General features: G+C 40.2%; 2 protein-coding genes across 5 annotated transcripts in view; one reads left to right on the forward strand and one right to left on the reverse strand.

The window, feature by feature from the left end:
* Positions 1 to 14400, forward strand: part of pde5ab (phosphodiesterase 5A, cGMP-specific, b) — a 37305-nt gene extending 22905 nt beyond the window's left edge. For 3 of the 4 annotated variants that reach the window (XM_087789757.1, XM_087789756.1, XM_087789754.1), the window contains 14 exons: positions 476 to 584; positions 971 to 1061; positions 2961 to 3136; positions 4121 to 4180; positions 5880 to 6026; positions 8179 to 8304; positions 9052 to 9146; positions 9288 to 9375; positions 9993 to 10093; positions 10486 to 10563; positions 10628 to 10691; positions 12634 to 12708; positions 13225 to 13308; positions 13385 to 14400. In XM_087789757.1, the coding sequence (XP_087645883.1) occupies positions 476 to 584; positions 971 to 1061; positions 2961 to 3136; positions 4121 to 4180; positions 5880 to 6026; positions 8179 to 8304; positions 9052 to 9146; positions 9288 to 9375; positions 9993 to 10093; positions 10486 to 10563; positions 10628 to 10691; positions 12634 to 12708; positions 13225 to 13308; positions 13385 to 13504 (1414 nt within the window). In that variant the 3' untranslated portion in view covers positions 13505 to 14400. The remainder of the gene's footprint in view (positions 1 to 475; positions 585 to 970; positions 1062 to 2960; positions 3137 to 4120; positions 4181 to 5879; positions 6027 to 8178; positions 8305 to 9051; positions 9147 to 9287; positions 9376 to 9992; positions 10094 to 10485; positions 10564 to 10627; positions 10692 to 12633; positions 12709 to 13224; positions 13309 to 13384) is intronic. The other variant, XM_087789755.1, reaches the window with a different exon arrangement.
* Positions 14401 to 14604: 204 nt separating this feature from the next.
* mad2l1 (MAD2 mitotic arrest deficient-like 1 (yeast)) lies at positions 14605 to 17015 on the reverse strand. The gene is made up of 5 exons (XM_087788227.1): positions 16891 to 17015; positions 16276 to 16422; positions 15323 to 15443; positions 14969 to 15072; positions 14605 to 14894 (listed from the first exon to the last, which is right to left on the reverse strand). The coding sequence occupies exons 1-5, from the start codon at positions 16952 to 16954 to the stop codon at positions 14722 to 14724; spliced, it is 609 nt and encodes a 202-aa protein (XP_087644353.1). The 5' UTR covers positions 16955 to 17015; the 3' UTR covers positions 14605 to 14721.
* Positions 17016 to 25269: the final 8254 nt, after the last annotated feature.

Raw genomic sequence — 25269 nt, forward strand, 5'->3', positions numbered from 1 at the left:
ATTTTCAGCCAATGAGCCACTGAGATGAAACATAAAAACATAGAGATATGATATGAAAATAGCACATACATCTGCCAAGGAACCCATTTCAACTGGCATTTCCGAGTTAAGCATGCAGGAACTTCATTCTGTAACCAGTGAGACATCAGCAGCACCTTTAGTCGCTATAGTCACAGAACACTGTCTGTTCTTTTCCATGCAATTCACTTAGTTAGTTAAGCCAGTTGCATTGAAATATGTTCTACTGATTTGTTTTTGTGTTTATAAACAATGAGTCGATAAATGAAACTAACTTATCGTTTAATAAAAGTGTTAAGTTGTAGTTGTTTAAGCTGTTGAAAAAAAAGTTCACGTTTGATTCATAATCATCTCATCTTTTTCATGAGTTAGTCTTTTATCAACTGTTCTGTGAATGATTATCTCAGACGACGATCAAAATGTTCCTTATCTTGGATCCTGTCGTGTTTCTCCTCAGGGAGTGTGACGTCAGTCAGATTAACTACATGTACGCTCAGTACGTAAAAAACACCATGCAGCCTCTCAACATCGCTGATGTCACCAGAGACCAGCGCTTCCCCTGGACAGTCAGTGTTTCCTTATTCCTCTTCCAGGATATCTCTGTGCTCAGGGTCACTAATCATAAATATCCTGATGCTAATCCGTAGTGTGTTTTTCCTCTCGTGTGTTTTATTTTATTTTTTACTTTTTTGTTTTTATTTTTATTTTATTTTATTCTATTGTATTTTGTTAATAGTGTTAAATTTCTAATTTTGTAAATAATTGTATATTTTTATCTTATCTTTATCTGATCTTTTTTATTTTATTTTGTATTATCTCTCTCTCTCTCTTTTATTTTAATTTTTTTCCTTGCACTTTATTTTTTTTAAACTGCGCTGTTGTAAAAGTGTGTTTCCCCTCTGGGGATGAATAAAGCTTTTCTATTCTATTCTATTCTATTCTCTCCCTACAGAGTGAAAATACATCACTTAACCACACCAGCAACCCCATCAGGAGTTTACTTTGCACCCCCATCAGAAATGCCAAGAAGGACAAAGTGATTGGTGAGATTTCTCTTTCATTTAGAATATAAAAGTAATCATGGAAGGGGTGAGTAAAATTCAATGCTGTGAGGATTTGTTATTGTTTCTTTTTCCTACTACCATGGTCGATTCAATGTTAAAAATATATATTTAATTTCAAAATGCATCACTGGAATCTAAAAGATAAATATCCGAAAATGATGAGGAGGAAATAGTCAACTGTATTTCCAATTAGAGGATCCATTAATCTATTAAAATAAATTGAATTTTGAATTTGAGTTTGTAATATTTGAACTTTAACCATCATATTATAACCATCATAGTGTAAAGGGATTGTCTCTAAGAGATTTGTAATTGTGCAGTGGTTAAAAACGAGTATATGATGTTGACACGTGTCTCTGACCCTTAGTAGTTACTTACTATCATAAATTGCTGTAATAAAATAAAAAATAAAAATAATCTCTATTTGGCAGCAGCTTTAATAGGCAAACACATTGTTCCTGGTACGTACTGCTCTGGTGGTTTTTAATTTCATCTGTAACTGGACTCCTCATAAACCATTGTTCTGATAACCCTTTAGAGCAACTGAGCATTCCCACTTCTCTTTTTATCAGATGATGAATAGTGTTGCCACCCCGTCCATCACTCTGATAATCATCTGTGTAATGAGGGATCAGCTGCTTCATTATGGAGAGGAACTGATTGACCGCAGGGTTTCACTGCCATCGACAGCATCCTTCAAACTTTATGATCAGTGGATCAAACCGTAGCTGATGAATCCTTCACTAATTAAAACACATTTGCATTAATAACAATATGTATATCAATTCATTTTGAATTATCAATGTCTTTCAGGTTGTTATCCTCGCAGTTAAAATAAAATAAGCTTGCCTGCAGATGTTGGGAAGTAAAGGCTGTCAAGGAGTAGATTTATTTAAATTAAAGACTCGCACAAACAAGTCTTTTCCTGGGGCCTTGATTTGACAGCTTGAGCCAGCTGCTAGGAGAGACAGATCCTCTTGTAATATATGTAATATATATACATATTAGGGCTGTGTGAGACGATACAGATCATGATACACGTGTGACGATACTATACATTGCGATATTGTAGGAACATCAATATATTGTTTCTGTTACAGAATTTAATTGTACAAAAAGCATCATAGCATAGTAATTCAATCCTATTACATGCTTAATTGGTTTAAACATCAGCTTTAAAAGCTGCTGGAACCTGGTGTATCCTTTCTTTTTAAGGCATCGCTGCCATTTCGCTGGTTTGGGTTTGGCACTGAGAAAATGCCAACTATTGGCCAGAGGTTTAATTGCAGCACACAAATGAATAAACTCTGTAAATACTGTAAAAATCTGTAAAATAAGTGTTAATTGTACATTTAAATACAAAAGAAATCGAGTGATTGTCTTTTAAACATAGACTATAGAAATATAAACCATAAAACATTTTTTTCAAATATTGATACAGTACTATTAAATATCGAGGTAAAATATAACCATATATTGTTATTTTCTTAAACCCCTAATAAATATATATTGTTTAAATAACAAGGTTATAAAATTCAAGAAATATTAAAGTAGGTGAAATATTCAATGTTTTATTTGGCAGACTAGCAGCCTCAAGCACATCAATGGGCAGGTATTCATTATAATAATGATAGCGCTTATGTTGTCTTTTTTATAATTGTTGTAAATTCTCCACAATAAACACAGTAAAAGACAAGTGTTCTTGTGAGGTTCAAAACAACATAGCAATGCAGCATAGAAAATGTTACATCTACACCCTAAGCTTCACACTAGTCCTCAGATTCCAATTTAATTTAATTTTGTAAGTTCATGTGCTTGGTCACAGCAATGTTTATGAGCCCTGTGTGTGTGTGTGTGTGTGTGTGTGTGTGCATGCAGGAGTCTGCCAGCTTGTCAACAAAATGGACGAAGGCTCGCTGTGCAGGAAGACTTTCAACAGGAACGATGAGCAGTTCCTTGAGGCTTTCGCCATCTTCTGTGGTCTGGGAATCCAAAACACGCAGATGTACGAAACCGTGGAGAGAGCCATGGCAAAGCAGGAGGTCACTCTGGAGGTCAGACTTGGAAACATTTAGTGCTGACTTTGCTTCTCTATTGTTGTTTGTTGAGTAGATCAGGAACATGAAGATGTTTAAGTGGCAGAGAGTCAGCTGTGGATGTGCATTAGTGGGTGTGTGAGTGACAGTCATGAAGCAGTGCAGGGGTTTGTCAAGGAGCTTCTTGACACTTATCTTCCCCCATGACACAGTCATCCTAATCACACCTACACGAGCATTATAGGTGTGATGTTCAATCTTGTTGGTTTCATCAACAACTTACACACAGTGTCTCAGTGGAGCCTTAGTTTCGTCCATACACTCTTCCTCCTCCTCCTCTTCCTCCTTTTCCATTCAACCATGACAGGCCATTTAGCACGTTGTCAATCACTTGTGAACCAACATGTGGAACCAGTGAAACGTCTGTAAGCTTTGGCTAATACTGTTGTCTGTCTCCGTCTGCTTGTCTCAAAATCTGTTAATGATCAAGTTCATTTCTTGCTGCGTCAACTGCACCGAGATACATTTAGGGTTTCGTTGGGCTTCAGACCACAGGTACCAGGGATCAGTCTGCCTTCTTTCCCTTTGCAATTACTCAAACCACTGAGCTGCAGGCCCACAGGGACGGAAGAGGTCCTGCCAGAGTTTGAAGGCTGATAGCAGGGTTCAAATTCTGGAGTACCAGCTGTTGACTCGGTCAAACGCCAGCCCCAGAGGTGGAGACCTTTTGCGTCTTCAGATTTGGGAGAAAATTGAAAATGTCAGTGCAAATGTAAAGTTTCTACTACTGTAGAAACATAACTTACAGGATACAGACTATTCCCCGGAACTTTGTAGAGTCTCAGAGGCGTTTTGACAGAAACTCCTGACAAATAGTTTATGTTGCTCCTTCTTAAGATCATTATAGATCTACTTTGTTTATTGATCTACTTTGATTATTGATCATCTTTTTTATTCATAAATGCAACAGTTTGTGCTACAGCTGGTTCGTGTGCGTTTCAGGTCCTGTCATATCACGCCTCTGCTGCTGAGGAAGAATCACAGGAACTCCAGGTAACCGCGGTAAATTGCATTTATTTATTCCCCGGCACACACTTGGACAGCGACATGCAAAGCACACACTTGAGTAGATGTCCTTCAGGATAAGTGAGAGCAGAATACATATGTAACACAACACTGCTCAGCCTGTACGCCACAGCCAGCAAAAACACAAAGGCTTAATGCAGAATTAGTTCCATTTGGTGATGCCGGCTGAGACTTTTCACGTTATTGACTCAACTTAACTAAACTTCTGATTCTGCACATATTATACGTAAACATTCTGTTTTTTTTCATTCATGATGCTTCGAGTGTTCTTTATTTTAGCTAAAAAGCTTTTATGAAATTTGTCTGCTCCAGAAGTCATTTAACATTTTTATTGTATTTGGAAGCAGCTTTCAAAAATTGTTGCACACATTAGTTTAAATGGAAACATACAACTTGCACTGTGAACATGTGTATTATGTAGCAGGCTACAAGAAAAATATACAAGAACGATCATTGTGTGGTATTACTACAATTATGTAACGTGAAATGTATTTAAGAAGACAGTTAATTTAGAGCAACCTTTTGTAAAATATAGCAAAAAAAGGTTTTTCATTCAAATTAGTTTAAAATTGAAACTACACTCACTTTCTACTCACTTTATTGTAATATCTGTTTCGTTTTGGAGTTACACGTAGAAATGTATTTGACGGTCGTGAACGGTGCCCCCTTTTCTTCGTCCAATAAGAAAAAACATCCTAATACCTCCATACTGCTTGTCTGTAACTCCTCTTGTAATAAGACTCCTGCAATATAAATTGTAATTAAAACATTAAATAAGTCTATATGTAGCAGAAGCTAAAGCACTAACACGCTACACAGACACTGTGCTTCATTACAAAGGAACAATACAGACAAGGAGTCTGGAGGTATTTGGATGATTTATTGTATTTTTGAACGAAGAAAAGTTGGAGCAGTTCACGACCGTATTATGAACATACATTTCTGCCCTTTACCTTAAAAAAAGCAGTCATTACTCTGAAAATAATTCCAACCCATAGTCCAACCTACAGTTATCATGAGGTTGAATAAAAAAAATTGAATTTAGGGAAAACTATTTATTTTAGTAATAAGTAATACATTTATTTAAATCATGTTTTATGTTTTTTTAAACCCAATTCAACATGACAAATATACTATGTTTCAAAATTGTTTTGATTTTATATTATATTCCTAAATGTATTATTTACATTTTAAATAATATCAATACAAAGTATTTTACAACATATTTCTTTCACTTCACAAGTTTATGTTTTCTTTCAGCTCCTATACACACATTTCAAGATTAAAAACATTGACAAACGTGCTGTAATTTCACCAGATAAAATAACAATAAGAAGAAAAATAGCTGAAGTTTGACTGTCCTCTTGTCACCTCCTCTGTAACTGAGCTAATAGAATAACCTGATTATCTCTCTTCCCTCGGGATCATGAAGATGAGTCACTTGGTATCTAGGACACACACTTGATGTTTTTTGGAGAGGCTCCTCTGGATACCACATAGTTTACTGTAAGTGACACAAGAGAAGACGAAAACATTAACAGAGGCACTTTAAGAATTAAAATGTAATCCGTTGAAAAACAGTGTCACATGCTCATCAGATAAGATGTAGAAGAAAGGCAGACGATGCTCTTGTCTCTGTGTGTGTCTTGTACTCAGTGGTTCTGTTATGTTTTAGGTTGCTACGATCCCGTCAGCACAGTCGCTGCGCCTCCTGGACTTCAGCTTCAGTGACTTCGACCTGTCAGACACAGAAACTACTTTTGCCACTGTCCGGATGTTTGTTGATCTTAACCTCGTCCAGAACTGCCAGATGAAGCACAAGGTAGGATTAAGAGTCCCTGTATCCAAGTTTCATGAAAACTACTTACTCACTTTTGTTCTGCTTTGACTATTCCTAATCTTTTTGACTGTCACCGTTCATCAAGCGTGCTTCTCACTTGATGTCAAACTGTGACACCGAGACTCTTGAGAGATCGCTGTGGAAAGTTGACAGACTCAGCATGATTAAGTGGCAACAGTCGACAAAGTTTCTTAATATTCCTTGTAGTTTAATGATGCCACACCTCAAACAGAATTAATATTCTTTCGTCACATGTACAAATCAATGTCGTATTGTGCACTACACTGAAGGAAACATTTCTTACCAACTAAACATTTTTGAGATAAGTTAATGGTTATTAAGTTTTAAAATGAAATTAGTGACAACTATGTGAATATTTCAAAGCACTCAAAGTAAAAAGAACCCCAAACATCTGTCCTGGGAATTTTCAAAGTCACGCTTTAAGGAAAATGTATTTCAAATTCCAAGAAGGCCATAAAAATAATGGATGCAACTTTTCCATGAACACATTCTTGCTTTCAAAGTCCACAGTTTCCTCTCATTACAGTCTTAGTAAGGACTTAAGTTTCTCTTTTATCTCAAAGTCAATATTAATAATAAGTGTCATAGTTTACCCTCCAGCACTTTATCTTAGAAGCTATGTAACGTTTGAGTTCATCCGGACAACAAAGGAAGCTAACTTAACTACATTACATTTACACCAGTGGTGTAAAACTCAATCATGAGTTTTTTAATGACTTGCTTTAGATGGGAAAGTAATGTAGAAATGTAAAATCAACCAACTGAAGGTCTTGTGTGTGTAAATATTCGAATATGTTTCGCTCAGTTGACTGTTTTCTGTTGCCCGTCAAACCCCATAAACTTGTCTAACCTTCCCTGGCGCCCTGGAACTGGTGAATATCCCCCCCACCCCCAGTGCACGTCAAGAGGTCCTACTGTGTCAGGGGCTGACCACCAAAGTGCCCGCACAGAAAGACATGATGAATATGGCCTTTGAGATGTAGCACATCAGCAGTGTTAGCGTTTACGAGCAGAGCAGCACAGGCCGGATGTCCACTACTAATTGAATCTGGATTCTGAGGCCATATTGTGAGCTGTCAACAAATCTCAACATCAAATGACCTTTTATTTAATAAGCAGAATAATGCTTTTAGGCTCTTGAGGTGCTTATGATTGAGTTAGTCTTTCGCATGCACTGAGGAACACAGTACACTTCATTATAGCAAGATGCTCTGTGATCGACTTGACCAGTCTCGGCCTCCTCCTGACCAATGCTGACGGATAACACGCTTTACTGATCCATTCAATTGAACAAAAATATTCTGTTAAGATAGACTTTTCATTTGACTTGTGAACAACTTGTTTTCATCAAGGTTTTCTGCTACATATCTCAATATGCATTTCTGTAGTAGTTGTATAAACAAAGTAGTACAATTAATAAACTTGTAAAATATAATGTTCAATGTAACTACACCAGTCAATCAATGACAATATTCATTAATTATATAATATTATGGGAGGTTAGTTCAAAATTATGAACAATAATGCTCTAAGTCAGATCAGCCAATTTAATTATGCTAAAATATAAAACCAAAATGGTAATTTCCTTATATATTGATTTATTTTATACACATGTATTAAAGACTCTAAGTAAAGGTAATAACATTTAGAGAATATATTTGCAGAGAATTATGCTGAAAAAGATTTCATTCATCAATAACAATTTGGTTGTCAAGCGAAACAACAGAAAAAATATTTATAAATATATATATATATATATATATATATATATATATATATATTTTATATATATATTTTATATATATATATATATATATATATAGTAATTTAATAAAGGTACCAATCAAAATTTTACATTTTAACATTGTGGCGGTTGTGACATTTGTATAATTTAACTCTCATTTGCTTCACTCTTAACTCATGAAGGCTGCATGAATCCAGAGAGATTTTTGTCTGTATTCTGGCACTGGAGCCAGACCACATGCTAGAAATGGTAATCTGATATGAAATAGATGACATTTTTGTTACTAATATGATAAATGAAATCAACTGTTATAACCTTGTGTGTTACATATCTACATGTCTTGAAATTGACTGTCTCTGTGTTGGTCAGGATTTATGTCAGTGGGTTCTAAGTGTGAAGAAGAACTACAGGAAGAATGTGGCTTATCATAACTGGAGACACGCCCTCAACACGTCCCAGTGCATGTTCACCCTGCTCAAGTCTGGACGCCTGCAGGTCAGTGACCCTAAAATGATCGAATCAACCCTCTGTTGTCTTCCTAATAAGATGAACATATCATTATAGATAGATAGATAGATAGATAGATAGAACTTTATTGATCCCTCAGGAGGTCTCCTTTCGGGAAATTGTTTAAAAAGGTGTTAAAAATTGTTTTATCAGGTTCTTGAGAAACCTACTAAAAGTGTGACAGTTGTTATCATGGGAAGGTCAAGCTCAGGATAAGAAGTCTTGATTTTGTGTCACAGATTCTCTGTTTCAACCTTTCAAATAAAGCAGAGTCAATAAAGTTGATTCGTACAAGGACCAATTCAGAAAGACAAAAAAGGCACAATGCAGGAGTTGAAGTCTCCGAGGGAGAACTGCCACCTCTGATCAGTCGCGCTCCAGTAGTGAAAGCTTTTAAATTTGCCCGTCCTCACGGAGGAGAGGAAAGTCACTGACCAGAGCAGACTCACCTTGATGATCAACAGGTGGTCGTCTAAAGCCACGCCCACAGCCTGTGAAAACATGAATGCTATGACATGAACAATAAGACATAATATGATCCTAATTGTTCATATTTGAATGTTTTATTATAAACATTCAATTATCTAGTCAGGGCACCTGTGCTTAAAGAAAAGAAAACACTTCCTGACCTTTCTTTTCTGTTTCTGTAACATCTTGGAATATTATCCAAAGAAGGAATAAACTAGGTTTATTGTCCGGTTCACTACATTCTCTTGTCTAATTTTCTGGTGACAGAATAATCTGAGCGACTTGGAGGTTCTGGCTCTGATGATCGCCACTCTCTGCCACGACCTCGACCACAGAGGAGTCAACAACTCCTACATACAAAGGTACCGCAGGAGAGGATGACTCACAGTCACGCTCTGCTGCTCTATATGCATGTGTGGGAAGGCTCTCCTGGGTGCTTACAGTGTGTGTGTGTGTGTGTGTGTGTGTGTGTGTGTGTGTGTGTCTGTCTCTTTGTTGGCCAGGAGCGACCACCCACTGGCACAACTTTACTGCCACTCCACGATGGAGCATCACCACTTTGACCAGTGCCTCATGATCCTCAACAGTCCTGTAGGTACACACACACAAACACACACACACACACACACACGGGCACACACACATTGGTCATCAACATTCCAGTATTTTCAAAAGAAATCTATGCCTACATATTGTTTTGCTATGAAATATAAGAGCTTTTACATCTCCTAGTTTAACAAAAATGTCACACATTTTGGACTTGTGTTATTACATTGTAGGCGTTTAAGGCGTTGAGTTGAAGGTCTGTAAGAGGGAACACTTGTTGGTTCAACTATGAAAGGTATGTCTGAAGCACAACAGAATGATTTCCACCTTGTTTAGCAGCAGCCTGTCTGGCACACATCCATCCTGATAAGCTCTGCTAACTTAAGATGGAAAGTGAATTTGAGTCAACACACGAGCAGGAAGGCACTCAGCACATGAAGGCAGGATTAACTGGTTTAATTTATTTCAACGCATGTTGTTTTGTTGGCTCGGGTTGTCATGGCAACCCTTCAGAAGAGTGCAAACTCTGGTCAGCTGCATTCTACTCCTTAAAGGGTTGGTTCTGTGAACCTACACACTTGTTTGTGCAGAACTTCATTTCACTCATGAAATAATGGTGTTCCTGCTGCATCATCTGCCTGACCACCTCTCTGTCTCTGCAGGGTAATCAAATCCTGAGTGGTCTTTCTCTGGATGAATACAAGGCCACTTTAAAAATGATCGAGAGGGCTATTCTGGCCACTGACCTGGCCCTCTACATGAAGTAGGTACCAGATGTCAGACCCAGATGACCAGCTGATTAGAGAAGAAGAGACTAATGGTCGTGATTCAGGACAAAATCAAGTAGTCGGGTTGATTGAATCTTCCATGTGACTGCACAAAAATATATAAATATCTCTTTAATCTTCAAGTATATTATACGACTCCATGACCTGAGATGAGTTCAACATCCTATAATGAATACACTCCTTCAAAACATGTTTCTTCAGCTGCAGGCTGGCATTTCTGTTGAGAATAAATTTGCTTTACAAAGTTTCCTTGATTGCAGTTCCATCAGGACTTTTCTGTCAGTCTTAGTCAGGATGAGCTGTAATATGCATCCCTGCTGTGTGTTTGTTTGCTCTGCTCTCTTCATCTCTTCACCTTTGTGAGCAGGAGGCGAGGGGAGTTCTTTGAGCTGACCAAGAACAACCAGTTTGTCTGGCAAGATGATGACCACAGAGAATTACTGAGGTGAGAACAGTCTATATCTGGAAGTACAGTGGATGCTGAAGAAACTCAATGATGTTTGTGATAGGTCGATGCTGATGACTGCGTGTGACATCTCGGCCATCACGAAGCCCTGGCCGGTGCAGAAAAGGGTAAATAACAGACAGTTATGTTTTCATATGTGACATTAAATTGCATCTATATTGCTTTCTGCAACTGAATAACTATTCAAGGTGTCATATGTGTACCAGGAACATTCTTTACCATCTTACTTACTTACTTACTTACTTACTTATAGTACTGGAGAAACACAGTCCATTGGTTTTAAGCAACCTATTGATGTTGGGTTTTTATGGGCCATATTGGCTCTCTTTATCAACTGCCTAAATTTGTATTTTTACAACAAGGTAAGACATTTAGAGATAAAATATCTATCATACTCGCGGTCAAAGTAACTCGATATTAGATTAGATTTAGATTTAGATTTATCTGTCTCAAGATGGCCTTTGGGAAATTAGGTTCCAGTTCACAGCCGACAATAGAAGGTTCCAAAGTTTCAAAAAAAGAACAAAAGTGCAAGTAAAAGGGCAAAGGCAAATAGATAAAGTACAAATATAAAGTGCATATATATATATATGTGGAAAAAACACAAGGACTGAAAAGGATACAAACATAGAATAGAATACATCATATTTTCACTCCACTCCAAATTCAAAGTTATACAATCTAAAAGCACAAGGAACGAATGAGTCCTTGAGTCTATTATTGTTGCATCATGGGAGGAGCATTCACGCTCCATCTGCTTCTCTGCTCACTGATGACAGTGTTCAGAGGATGACTGTCATCATCCATGATGGACAGTAGTTTGTTCAATGATCTCCTCTCAGCAACTGTAGCCAGTGAGTCCAGCTTCATGCCAACCACAGAGCCAGCTCTTCTGATCAACCTGTTCAACCTGTTGACACTCCTCTTGGACACATCCCCACCCCAACACACCACAGCATAGAACACTGGCCACCACAGACTGGTAGAACATGCAGAGGATACTTTGCTGTATCAAGAATTTAGCTTTCTTGTTGATTTATTTGTCCTGGATTTGTGAGCCAGACTGCAACACAATGTACATATGTGTAGAATATTTGTATAATGTAATGGTTGAGCAAGAGATAAGCTTATATTCAGAGTTAATATGTGCAGGGTTAATGTTGTGGTGATAATACAAGTTTATACTGAAACATGAGGAAGATACTCACTATCTTTTTGTCTTGTCAATCAAGTTCCAAATAATAAACAAACCGGTTATTAATATTCTTTTGAAACTGTTAGAAGCACTCATGCATATTCAAACCTCCTTTTGTCTTCGCTGACTCCAGTCTGCGTTTCTTTAGCTAATAAAGGTGAAGTGTGTGTGTTCACGCACTAATGAGAGCAGATGTGCTTCGATCCTAACATGACCTGGTGTAAGACAACACACGTTTGATCTTCAAATCACACTCAGAGTTGAGTATGTTTCAACTATATCTGGTGTAAAATGATAAATCATGATCATCCCAGCACCACAAACTTCAGTGGAGGCACCAGAGGGACGCTCACGTGCACAGTTGTCTGAGCCTGCTCTGTGGCTTCCACCGTGTGCACATGTTTGACTCTAATCGGCTGTTTTTGGATCACTGTGCTCATTAACCTGCCGGGCTTTGTTTAGTTGCTATCAGAGCAGAACAACATTGGAGTTTGACTGAAGTGAGGTCAAGTAAATCAAGTCAATCAGCCGCGCTGGTACACACACACACACACACACACACACTCACACTTATTGACCTTTACAGGAACTGATTAAGACCATTAGCTTGAAACAAACGCTCCTTCACTGTGGTGTCCTCGTGATTGTACTGGCTGAGCGAAGGACTCCACCTGTGAACCCCCTTCTGTCCCTCAGTGACCTCACAGCAGTTTAAGTGTGTGGTAACGATGGCGTCTCATCAGAGGCTGATTTATGAAGATGCTGGTGCAGGTCGAAGGGTTCTTGATGTGAAGCCGGGGCGTCTTCAATCAAAGTCTCAACAGGGTCATGGAGGGTGTTGTGCTCTTCAACAGATAGCCGAGCTGGTGGCGACAGAGTTCTTCGAGCAGGGAGACAAAGAGCGGCGTGAACTCAATATCGAGCCCAGCGTAAGTCCATGAGAGCATTTCGTTTCTGTTCCACACATCAAAAATCCACTTAATGTAAATAAAATCCAATAATAAGTCAAAATACATACTTATCTCTTACATTGATTTTAACAAAGATACACGTGTTACTTCTTTTGTCAGATATGTTCTAGAAAAATATAGAAATATAAAAAATGACGGTCTCTACGTTATTATTCACTTTTTAAAAAAAAGTGCATTTAAAGGCTTACATGTTATTCATCTTATCTTGCTTTTTCCAGTTGAGTTGATTGTAAAATTTGTCTTCCGTGCTTCATCTCGTCAGAAAATTGTATTCTTGTTTAAATCATCTCAACACACCGAGTCCTTTTTTTCATCAGTTGAACACATTTGTTTTGAGATCAATCGTAACTAAAGTGATGTTTCTAGACCGTCCGTTAACTTCAACACACATTAATTATAGTAGCACATACTGCAAGTATCTTCTCTGAGTCTTTTCGTCAAACGTCTTTTCATGTGTCTATTTCTGCTCGTCAGGATCTGATGAATCGGGAGAAGAGAGACAAGATTCCCAGCATGCAAGTGTCCTTCATAGATGCCATCTGCACTCAGCTCTACGAGGTGTCTGCTCCCGGTCCAACTGTCTCTGGAGAGTTTGATTCTTCTTGTCACTGAAGTTTCTCTCTCTCTCTCTCAGACTTTGGCAGGAATGTCAGAGTTCTGCTCGCCGTTGCTGGAGGGATGTCAGAAGAACCGGCAGCATTGGAAGCGTTTGGCTGAGGAGTGTGAGAAAGACTCAGTCAACGGTCTGGTGTGACCGGACCTCAGACTCGCCCTGGTCTCACAAAGATTCCGGAATGTCACATGGAGTGGGATTCAGAGGTTTTCCCTTTAATTAGTTTGTCTCCCATCAGAGCACCACAAGCACCAGTTGCTTCAAGATTTCCTCTTGAATTCCTGACAAAATACTTCCTCCTCAGTGGAGTCCTCTGGTCATGAAGCAGCAGTGATCACAGCAGCTTGCATCAATCCCACAATCCTCAGTGGAGGCGCGGACATTCCAGCCTTTTTCAGAGGAGGATCAAGAGGAAAGAATCGTTGGCCGTGATCTTCGGTCTCTTCACACTCAGGTGTTAGATTTCATCAAACACGGATCCATTCAAAGCTAAACGATCCAAGAGGTATTACACAGACTGTTAAACTACTTCCTGTTGTGGATCCCATGTGTGGACTACTGTAGGAATCGGCTGTTCTGGTACTTTGTGGGACCAGTCTCTTCTTTAACAACAGCACTAAGCTATATTTAATAAGCAGTTTTACTTTTGCACAGAGTTGACTTTCTTTCATCACTAGTGAACTTCTATACTCCACCGGTTGTACTCCTCCGCGCTCACAGCACAGACACGGTTTTTAACTTTTGTAACATTTCTCACCCGTCAGCGTATTGCATATTTATTTTTGTTGAATGTATTTATTAGACTTTCTATATTGTCAGGTCAGTCTCTTGTCAAAAGCACACAACGTTTCATACTTGTAGAGTCCAGCACTGCGACAATTGTTAGGAACGTTTCTGTACCGTTTTATCTGAATGTTGTTCTGTCACAGTGGAGACGTCGGTACCAAACTCTTGTCTTTGTGGCAACAGTCCTCAAACTTTTGGAAATGTTATGTAAGGTTTGAAGAATTCAAATAAAAAAACATTTGTTGAATATTTGCAAGTATCATTGTTTTAATTACTTTTTTAAGTGGAAGAGGGAAAACAAGGTTTAACCATCATCAGTGAGTGCCAAAGGACGACATACTTTCTTAAACCTTATCAGCCACTTATCACTTAAACAACATGGTGTCTCATGTTGAACGTGTGACCAACAGAGGCCATCTTCATGGATGCAGTGAGTGAGTCCAGTGAAACCAGAGTGAGGCAGAAACGTTTATTAGATATAAAACCTAACGCATATAAAGACAGATCTTCTAAAACAGACGTGGACAGCAGAGAGGTAACAATATTTACAGAGGACAGCGAAGAGAAGCAGGTCACACCGAGTCTGTTCTCTTGTAGGCCACCATGCTGTTGACCTTGTGGATGGTTGTGGTGAAGGAGCGCAGACGCACCTCCTCCGACTGGTCGATGATCTGCGGTCCTGACTCCTCCCACTTGTCGGGAACCTCCAGGTCTTTGTCAGTGTAGACCAGGAGATCGAAGGAACCTGAGTATGTTAGAAGATGTATGTTTTCACCACGAGTTTCACCATCACAAGTCGTTCACCCAGACATGGCTTACATTGTGTCTCCAGCAGTGGCAGGAAGGTGATGGAGGCTGTGATCTGCCTGATGACTGAGCGGATCTCTTCCTGGATGGTTTTGATGGACTTCTCTCTGGGCGCACTGGATGGGGGTCAGCAGACACTATCTTAGCCGATGATACCGTAATGCTCCACACTTGATTGTTTTAGTGAAATAAAACTGAATAAAAGTACGACAAAACTTTTTTTCAACTTTATATTCAAGTCACAAACCGATCGACCGCGGCTCACACCAGCTGCAGTGCTAATAGAGTATCGACCATACATTTTCAGAGTCAGCAGCTCTTAAGTTTCAGGCCTAGAATCAAAGGAGATGGTGTTGATTAACTGACCTGCTTTCTTTGGCCGACTTGTCACACTCTATGTCGAACTGCCATCTCTCCAGGACCATGTTGGTGTCCAGACAGGTTATGACCAGCACCAGCTTCTGCACGGTGCACTCAAACAGCCACTCTGAGGAAGACACACACGTCAACAACAAGCAATTGAAATGGGAATTATTGACAAGGCCTGTGGCGACCCCTAGTGATAAAATCGAATACTATTAAATATATACAGAGGAGTTGTATTGATTCGTTTTTAAATATGAATTAAAGCCACACTGAAAAACGACTGTATGAACAGAAACATCTTAAGACGTTTTTATTTGTTGAGGCTTTTCCTTGATTTTCTGGAACTCCTGTTGTGTTATCAGTATTAACTTGATCTTTAAAGTATATACTTTATTGAATATTGTTTTGATTGTTTAAGCGCTTTGTGACCCTGGTCTGGCAAAGCGCTATACAAATAAAAATTACTTACTTAATATATATATATGTATATATATCTTTGTAGCCACCAAGGGGAAACGATCAATGCTCACATCCACATGTTACATTCATATGCATAACAACAATATGACGTATGAAGTTATTGATCAACAACAACACTGATCACATCCCAGCGTCATTCCAAGATATACAATCACATTATTGAATGGATTCTATTTTGGAGTTTTTAAACATTATTTTCACCAATTACATTTAAGAAACTGGCATAAACAGCTAGATTGAAAGCATTGGCAGCAACACTTCATACATGGGAAGTTTGTAATCGGATTCACACCATTCATTGAAATCCACCCTCAAATAAAACATAACCACAAACGAAACATTGTGTGTCATTCAGAGAGAGAAACCGCTCATCATGGATGAGTCACAAGACAGAAGAAAACTTGTTTAAAATTAGAACCAAACATGGAGCTCACAAGTGTGAATGAATGATACGAGTTGTATTTATAACACACCTTTCAGCTGGGACACCACGTTGGTGAGGTAGTTTTTCAGTTGGGGGTCACTGGTCAGTTGAAGGCTCATGTCATATTGGGTGACTCTGGTGAAGGTCTCGGGCGGGTAGATGCCTCTCTGGTACAGGATGCTGTTGATCCCAAATGCTGGGGAATTAAATAAAACATTTCAATTAAAACAGTCAAAGAAAGTGGTTTAGATCCATTTTTGTTAAATGGTCTCACGCAACGTTCGTTAAGGAACGCGGTATTTCTGGAATATTATCCGACAGCGTTCTGTTTTTTTAATGTAGGGTTCTGACGATCAACAATAGTTGTTGTTGTTTGTAGCAAAATCAGCTACGATGCTATTCCTCTACAGCCCACAGGGGGGCGTGAACAAACTTCCTCGGGATTTAAGTCGCTTTACGAGACTAACGATCAAGAAATACAGCATCAACAGGACTCGGAACCGTTTGGTTCGTCGAACATGTTCAGTGATCGGAACCGTCTGACCCACTCTGGCCTACATTAGCAGCCCACTAGCATGGACGCACACTAGCATCGACGCATGCGTGTCAAACTACGACAAACGCTCCCGGAAGAGCCGACATATGTGTTTTAAAATCAACTTACAGAAGAATTCCGCCACTAACTCGGCACTTCCCTTCAGAGTGATGCCCTGCAAAGCGCTCGTCATCGTCTAAATTGTAAAGATTCTCCGTCTCGATGCAGCAGCGATGTTTCCTCTTCAACTAACCGCCGTTCGATTTGAAAATCGTCTGACGCATTTCCTGCGCATGCGCACTCTGCTCTCTGAAAATTGCTTTAGCGTGACTTTAACACTAGAGGGCAGCGTTGCATATTTTATCCCTCTATATAGCGAAATGTTTAAAATGAAGCGTTTTACTCTTTTTTATTCGATTGAACGTTCGCCAATAATTAACACGTCGGGTTCTGTAGTAAATATCTGAAATGACATTAATTGGTAATGAATCAGGTCTACAACTCCACTTCCCCAAATATTATTTGATTTTATTTAATGCATTTTATTATTATTATATTTATTGTATTAACTGTTTTTATATAACACTTCAAGTATCTCGTTTTATCTTATTGTATTTTACTAATCTCATTTAATTTATATTTGTTTCATTCTTTTCATTATGTACTGTCATCACCTTAAGAAAGAAAAATCCTATTTTGTGTCAACACTGATTTATGATATAAACACATATGCCTCACTTACTAAACATATATTTGTAAGTAAGTAAGTGTGTTTGTTATTAGTTTCTCCAGGTGTCATCACATGACCCTTCACCAAACTCTCTCAGACTAAGGGTCGCCAAGATGTTCCCAATCCAGATGAGGTATCTCAACTCTCTTGTTGACTTCCAAGTGGTCATCCTTTGGTCATCCTTTGGCGACACCATGGTGACCCCGAGGACCTCACTGACCGTGTCGACTCATCCTCAGAGCGGGCCAAAACAAACAATCTCAATTTCTATGAAAGCAACCATGTTTAATGTGACCAACCTCTAACTGCCGCAGTGCATTATGGGAGTCGCCATGCGAGTTGAGAACAGTGGGACATATGAAGAGGTGTGTTGAAACATTCCTGTCCTCTGGACTGCAGAGCTCTCTGCAGCTCAACAGCTGGATCCTTGCTAATGACATTTTACGTTACACTCTCACGCAAACACACATTCTTACTGTTTCACACGTGGATTAGCTGAACCTATAGAATGTGTTTGTGGGAGCACATCTGTTATGTCGTCACTGCTTCAAGTCCCTGGAGATGCCTCAAATGTAAAATCTCCATTTGTTGCAAAGTCCACTTCGGACCTATAAACACACTTTGGACTTGCTCAGTGGCACTGCCTCATAAAGACGAGAGAGTTCCTGCCTTTCATTGCTCAGTTTATGTGATGACCTTCCACCACATTAGAGGCTCTCTAAACACGAGGCCCCACCGAGGACAGTCGGCCCCCCAGAGTAAACACGCTGGAACTGAGGGATCAGTGGGATATACAGTTGCACCATCTTTGTCCAACACCTGCAGTGTATTACATCTGAGAAAACGAAGTAAAGTCAGTTTCAAGTAAGACGTCTGATCTGGATTCAAGAGTTACCCAAGCAAGTCTACGAGAGTCCCTGACTTAAGTCCCAGGTCAACTCATCCTCTGCCACGTTGGATCGTGACCGTCTCTCTCACATGCACTTCTGGCACCACAAGGTCCAGAAACTGCAGATTCTTCTGACAGCTGTCTTTTATTTTGTATGTGCGTGTATGTGTCTGTATGTTTATGTGTGTGTGTGTGTGTGTGTCTCTCTCTGTATGTGTGTGTGTGTGTGTGTGTCTCTCTCTCTCTGTATGTGTGTGTGTGTGTGTGTGTGTGTGTGTGTGTGTCTCTCTCTGTATGTGTGTGTGTGTGGAGGGCTTCATTTAGGACACAGAATGTTCAGGCTGAACTTGTGAAGTGACAGTCGAAGCGCTTCAGTCGTACACGTCTTGCTGAAGCAGCACGAATGAAAGCAGATGTCGGTGACTTGTCTTCTATATGTGTTTCTATTTCCTAACAAAGTGAAGAGCACGGGTTGAACAGAAAGGTTACGAGGAGTCAGAATTAGAGACACTCAATTTAGGGTTGAAGGTTCAGTTCAAAGGTGGGAGGTCAAAGGTGAAGAGGTTGTGTCTAAATGCAGAGGTTTGTCATGTCATCAAAGTACGTTGAAACATGATTATCTGCGGAAGTATATCTATAGCACTTTATTGGACCATATCCTTGTTTGTTTAACTGTAATATGTTCTTCTCATACTAGATAGATACTTTATTGATCCCGAAGGGGAAATATGTTGTCCATCACACTTCAATTACAATTTACCAACAGGAGAAATGAACATATGTGCAACTCTTGAATCATTTTCAAGTCAAGGGGGTATTACAAGCCCCTACCACGACTAAAAGAGCTCAGCAGGTGGTGCACCGTGAAAGCTGACACCCCGTCAGTAATGAGGACCATCCAGGAAAATAGGGGCTGGATCAGCATGGTACACGGCAGCTTCCTGACTAGGAATGGTCCAATATACTACACCCTAGGAGGCAGGTGCCAGGTCGACAGCCACACCTTCTGGCTCACCTGGAAAGGGTTAGCCTGGGAGCAGTGGTGGTTAGCGGCTGTCGTGTAAGGATCCGTAGATCATAGATCTGAGTCCATGTTTGTCTGCAGCAATGAATGAAGGCTTAAACAGATGTTTAGACAGTTTTCTTCTCCAGAGCAGGGAACAGGTGAGGTTGGAAGTGAGATACAAACTTGACGGGAAAGATTCCTTTGGCGGAACTGGGGAGTGTAGTGAGAGCATATTAAAAACCCAGCATCTGCTAGGACCAGGTGGATGGCACGACTCCCGTCAGAATGAATAAGGTGAACTAGGGGGTCCTTGATCTCGTATGGCCCAACAGAACCCTTGATGCAAAAGGTCCTTGAATCGCTGTACCATCCAGGGTTTGCTGTTGAGCCTGGGCAGTAGGAGAGGAAGAAGCTGAATCTGACGAAGAACAGAATCCTGCTGTGCTGGTGAGAGTGATGAGGGTGATCAGTCTTTTGACCGAGAGGATGTACTCCAGGTTCTTATGGCTGGTCTAACTGAGGGTCTTGGTTTCCTCCAACCAATGGAGCCACTCCTCCAACAGCAGCTCCAGGGCCCACAGTTATCAATTACCAATGTTAGAATTCCTCTCCACTTGGGTCAGACGTCTGGAGAAGAAGACAACTATATTTTCCAACTTTAATCAACCAATTTTCGGAGAAAATAAAATTATTTTTTCATTTATATTACTGTGTGTATTTTATTAAAGATGTTACTCAACTATGACTCTGTTTAATGTGAACTTTATGCAATACGGATAAATACAACTGGGCATTCATTTGTTTCTTCAGATGATGCTATTACAGGGTTGGAAGAATGGGTGGACAGATAATGGAAGTCAATGGATACAAGTGGGATGAATGAAAGAATGATTTATAGTAGGATTAATGCTCTGCGTCTTTGGCACATTGTCCTTCACTGACTCAGTAATGATGATGCTATCACACACACAGACACATTAAAGCACACACACACACGCACGCACACACACACATGCAGGCACTCATGCACACACAAACACGTACACACAGTAAAGCACACACACACGCACGGCCGCACACACACACAGCTGGCTCTGCTTAGCTCCCCTCGGAGAAGTCTAAAGTGAAGCAGCTGAATTCACATGAATAAAAACTGTTAGTTCCAAACTTTTGCACAAACATGCATGACTGATACAAACAAAAGAACACTTTAATACTCTCTTCTAGAAAGAACTGTTAAGAACAGCGAAATAACCAGTATTGAAATAAAATAATCTTTTGAGAATGCAGAAATAAATACAACATCACAAGAAAAAAATATTTTTTGAAAGAAATGAAAAAAAACAACAACTATGATTTGTAGTATATTATATTAGTGTTTGTCCCACATGAGTACAACAGCAAGAACTCCACCTGGACAGATACAACATTGATATCTGAAGTGATCAGAGAAGAAGATAAGAAGATCAGACATTCCTGTATAACTATTCCTCTGTGAATACCAGGAGAGGCTCAAGTACCTCGTTTGTCGACTCCATTTCTAGATTAAAAAAGCATCTTAGTCACTTGTCAGCAACACAAGGTGGTTACTGAAAATCGGCCAGAAGGTTCCTCTGTTTGCCTGAGGTGTCATATTCACAGCTCCATCATGCACGGAGGCACGTGCACCAGGGCCGCGTGTCCCTCTCAGGTCTCGCTGTAAAAGCTCTTTTCAAACACACTTATGTATGGTGAAAGAAGGTCAGTGTGCAGCACAGAAACACTGCTCGTTTATTTGTGTCCAGACTGACACACACACGCACACACACACACACTCACACACTCACACACACACACGTGCTACCTAAGCTAGCCTTGCTCGCCTCACCTGGACCAGCGTGGCCTGGAGGTCCTAAAAATAGCTCCACAGTGGGCTTCTTTTGTGTGAGAACACAAACTTAAGTCCAATTACCCTCCAGCTCAGCAAATGTCAGTCCAGACCGAAAGCCCGTCACTAAAATCTCTTGCTTTTCCTGACCCGATTTTGAGCCGACCACGTATGAAACCACCAATAACACATTTGTTTTGGTGGATCCACTTTAAAAGTGAATATAAGTGACGTTGCTCTAAAGCAAGAATGAAAGACCGGTTACCTCGATGATTGAAACACTTGATGTCTATTTGTTGACAAATTTGATTTAAAACCTATTATATAAATACTGGTACTGGTAGTAGGTAGTAAATTGGGCTTTTCATTCATTCAAGTTGAAACGTTTAAATGAGCAACCATTTAACTTTCAAAAAGATAAATATAATAATAAATAGTGTGGTTTAAAAAAAACTTGTTGTTTTTTTAATGCTTTAATGCTAATCCTGTGCCGCCATGTGGTGCCCATATTATTAAAAAAAGAAGTAAGTGAAAGAAAAGTGTCAGATGTGGTTTGTGCTGAGTGCCAATGCCAACCATGTCCGGAGCTAAAAACATCCAAGTATCAAAACTGGACCACCAAGGAGCGGAGGAAAGTGGTCAGGGCTGATCAAACAAATTTCAACATGAGATTCATGGCATGGACTAATGGATCTTCAGTCTGAGCCGATGCACTCAGTGGATCTAAACACAAACAGCGGCATCTTTGTGTCTTGTTTACCTGCTGCTCCCAACAGCTGCAGCTGTCGGTGTGTTTATGCCGGTGCTGGAGCTGCAGGTCTCGTCTGGGCGGAACACAACAGAGGCTCTGTGCAGCTCCTGCAGCAGCCGGGGAGGAGGTGCAACACGGATGCGTCCCGAGGGAAACGGGCAACTTATTGGACACGGTGATCTCTTGGGTCAAATGTCCAGATTCACCAGAATCATCGGGAGATGAATGAGGCTCTCAGATGCATTCGGAGCCGTTTACACAAGAGCCGACACTTAGTGTAGCGCCGCCGAACTGAAGATGCATCTGTTGAGCTGAAATGCATCGGGGAGAAACTCGGACAGGAAGTATAAAGCTGCGATTCATGAGGCCCGGAGGAGCAGAGCGGCTGCAGCAACATCAGCTGCCAGCAGGTCCATGATGATTTCATGTGCACGGACAAGAATCTAGAGCAAATTCATTGAGCCTAGCTGTTTATTTCATACTTTTTAATAACGTATATTTCCTTTTTACAGAAATAATATTTTGTAAAAGTGAAGAAAACGCATAGATAAATCATAAATGTTAGTCTTGAATGAAACTATGTCTCAAAGGTTTGACAGCAAATATGCACAAAGAAAAGATGAATAAAAAAGAAGTTCAATGAAAGAATAATCACTGAAGCATCTGAAGGACCCAGACAGGACAGAACCCAAACCTTTTTTTCCCACCTCAAATCAAGAGCTACAATTCTGTCTTTTCGACCGCCATTTTGACTTTCCGGTGACTTTAGACCCCTGGCTCACTTGTAAATCCAGTGATGATATTTTAGAGCAGACTGTCGCCAAGCACAGCTCAGGGCCACATGAGGCCCTTCGACTTTCTTTATTTTGCCCCCTGTGGAATAACCATACCAAATCCTCTGATATCTAAATGACTGAACAATTTTTGCTTCATATTATTTGTATTTCATCAAGCAAACATGTTACCCTTTTTCTTTTAGTCTTCTTATCTCTTATTTCTTTCTTCTTAACGACCCTCCTCACAGTATATAATATGACTTCTCTGGAAATATAATTTCCCATCTAGACAGATAAAACATCATGTGTAGCTAGTGTTTTATAGCAGCACTCAGAGGTTGATGATTCTGTGATGATCCAGGATGTACATTCGGATGATTGACATCTTCACGATTGTTTTGGAGAGAATACATCTGTCCTGCAGCGTGACCTTTACCCCTGAGGCCTCTCTGGGTCGCCGACAGGAAGTGTGTGCGGGTCAGGATAGAGCGGTAAAAAACAGCCAGTACTGTTTTCTTTTTCATAATGAAAGTTAGTCGAAAACACAAGATGATAAACTTCCTTTCAATGCACAACAGCAGAACTGGAAAGACTTGATGATGACCTCACATCTGAGGCTGCGGCTGCTCAGTGATTCTAAATTGGGCCACAGGAATGATAAAATGCACAAAGTGGCCAGATAGTTTACTCAACCAACACGGGCCAATTTTATCGATGCCAGTCGGCCGGTGGCCCCGTGGATATGCAAACACTATAATATGTTGAGTTAACTTTGGACTTCAAGTTGAATGAACCTGGAGTTATTTGTCTATTTTTATTAACCTCACAGCCACAAGCGGATAATTCGACTGCAAAAGAAAAATCCAATCTAGAAAGATTTAAGATCTCCTGACTCCTAAATGTAATATGAAGCATTGTGTAACTTGGAACCAAAATAAAAAAGTTATTAACTTTAAAAAGGACATTTTTGTAAAATGAAGCTGAGTGTTTCAAGCAGAAACTACTTGGACGACGATGAGACTACACGTCTCCTCCTGGAGGAGCATCAGGACCTCAGGACTCACCTGGAGCTCTGGTCCGTTGCTTAGCCCTGAAACGGACCGCACATCTGGCCTTTGGCACTTGTCTGCACCTCTGTTTATTTTCTTTCCAATCCATCGGGGAAATCTTTTAAGAGGCCACAGTAATCAGGTCTGAGCCCGCAGAGAAAACACTGACCTGATGCCAGAGTCATCACTCCAGCCCGGCCTCGCCATGTTCCTACAGATGGATGTAAATGTTTTATAGCTCCAACATCTTGGGGCCATATTTCCCTGGCAGGTCTACGACGTCCTTCCCGTTGGGTGGAGGATGCGTGGGGGGAGAGAGGGTTCCGCAGAAGGGGTTTCGCAGTAGCTGAAAGTGCAGCAAGTGAAAACAGGGCCTGTTGATACAGTCATCCGAGCCAACTGGAGAACACATTAAGAATCTGTGACGGTGGCCTGGGAGCAGCTGTGCACGAGGTTCCGTAACCTCAACGGAATAACATCAGAAGCTAAGGTTGATATTACGTAGCTGAGGGGGAAGTGATTTACCTGAACGCGCCACCCGACCATTCGTTATCCAGAAAGTCGATCCACAATTCCAATGGTGGAACGACCTGGTTATTGGCTCTGTTCCTTGTCGGGTTACCCGCGGGAGGATGTGACATCACCAGGTCATGAATCGTTGGGGAACCCTCTATATTTTTTATACTCTATTTAAAAGACTGAACAAGATATGGACATGAAAATGTTGATGTAATTAGCATGGCAAATAATGGATTCTCTAATGTAGCGTTGAGTGTAATATCGTCAACATGTTGTAAAAGAAAAACAGGATTTTAAGGATCAATCAGATGAACTTCTTCACAAACATATGAATCTCCTCATTACTTACCAAACAAACCTGTTGACCTCACCCGGGTCTGCTGGAGTGGCGCCTCCAGTTGTGTCCACCCAATCCTCCGCTATCTAGCCAAGACCGTGTTGTGTTTGTGAAGTCAAGGATGAAACAAAGATCTCCACTTTGCACGCATACCTGAGCCTCAACACTCGATACCTGAGGCGCTGAATAGGAGCAGGATTTGCTCACAGCCTTTGTAGCCTCGCCATCTTTCAACAAGTCGACAGCAAGTGTGAGTGTCAAACACATGACCTAGTAAACATACTGTCTACTAATATATCCCTTTTAGGAAAAAAAACGTTGGTTGTTCCTTGTGTGATGAGTTATGGCTTCTTCCTTTTCTTATCATCATATAACATACATTTCCTTTTTGGAGAACCTGACAAGTTGATGGTGTTCCAGGACACGTGACATCACACTAACTGTTGTAACTTGTGTGATATGTGGACATTGTTTTTGCAAAATCATTTACCAGATCAAGCAACGCGTAGGACCACAAGTGTCCGCAAACAAGGTGTGTCTTCAATGAGCCAGATTCATATGTAGCTGAACAGTAAGCTATGACA

The sequence above is a fragment of the Callionymus lyra genome, chromosome 4, assembly GCF_982586985.1.
Source record: "Callionymus lyra chromosome 4, fCalLyr1.hap1.1, whole genome shotgun sequence".
NCBI lineage: Eukaryota > Metazoa > Chordata > Actinopteri > Syngnathiformes > Callionymidae > Callionymus > Callionymus lyra.

Excerpts from the sequence above, each read along its gene's own strand:
- mad2l1 (XM_087788227.1), bottom strand. The coding sequence starts at position 16,954 with ATGACGAGCGCTTTGCAGGGCATCACTCTGAAGGGAAGTGCCGAGTTA. Across the intron at positions 15,073-15,322 it reads AAGTCGGCCAAAGAAAGCAG|TGCGCCCAGAGAGAAGTCCA; the intron begins GTCAGTTAATCA and ends ACCCCCATCCAG. Across the intron at positions 14,895-14,968 it reads GCCACTGCTGGAGACACAAT|GTTCCTTCGATCTCCTGGTC; the intron begins GTAAGCCATGTC and ends TAACATACTCAG.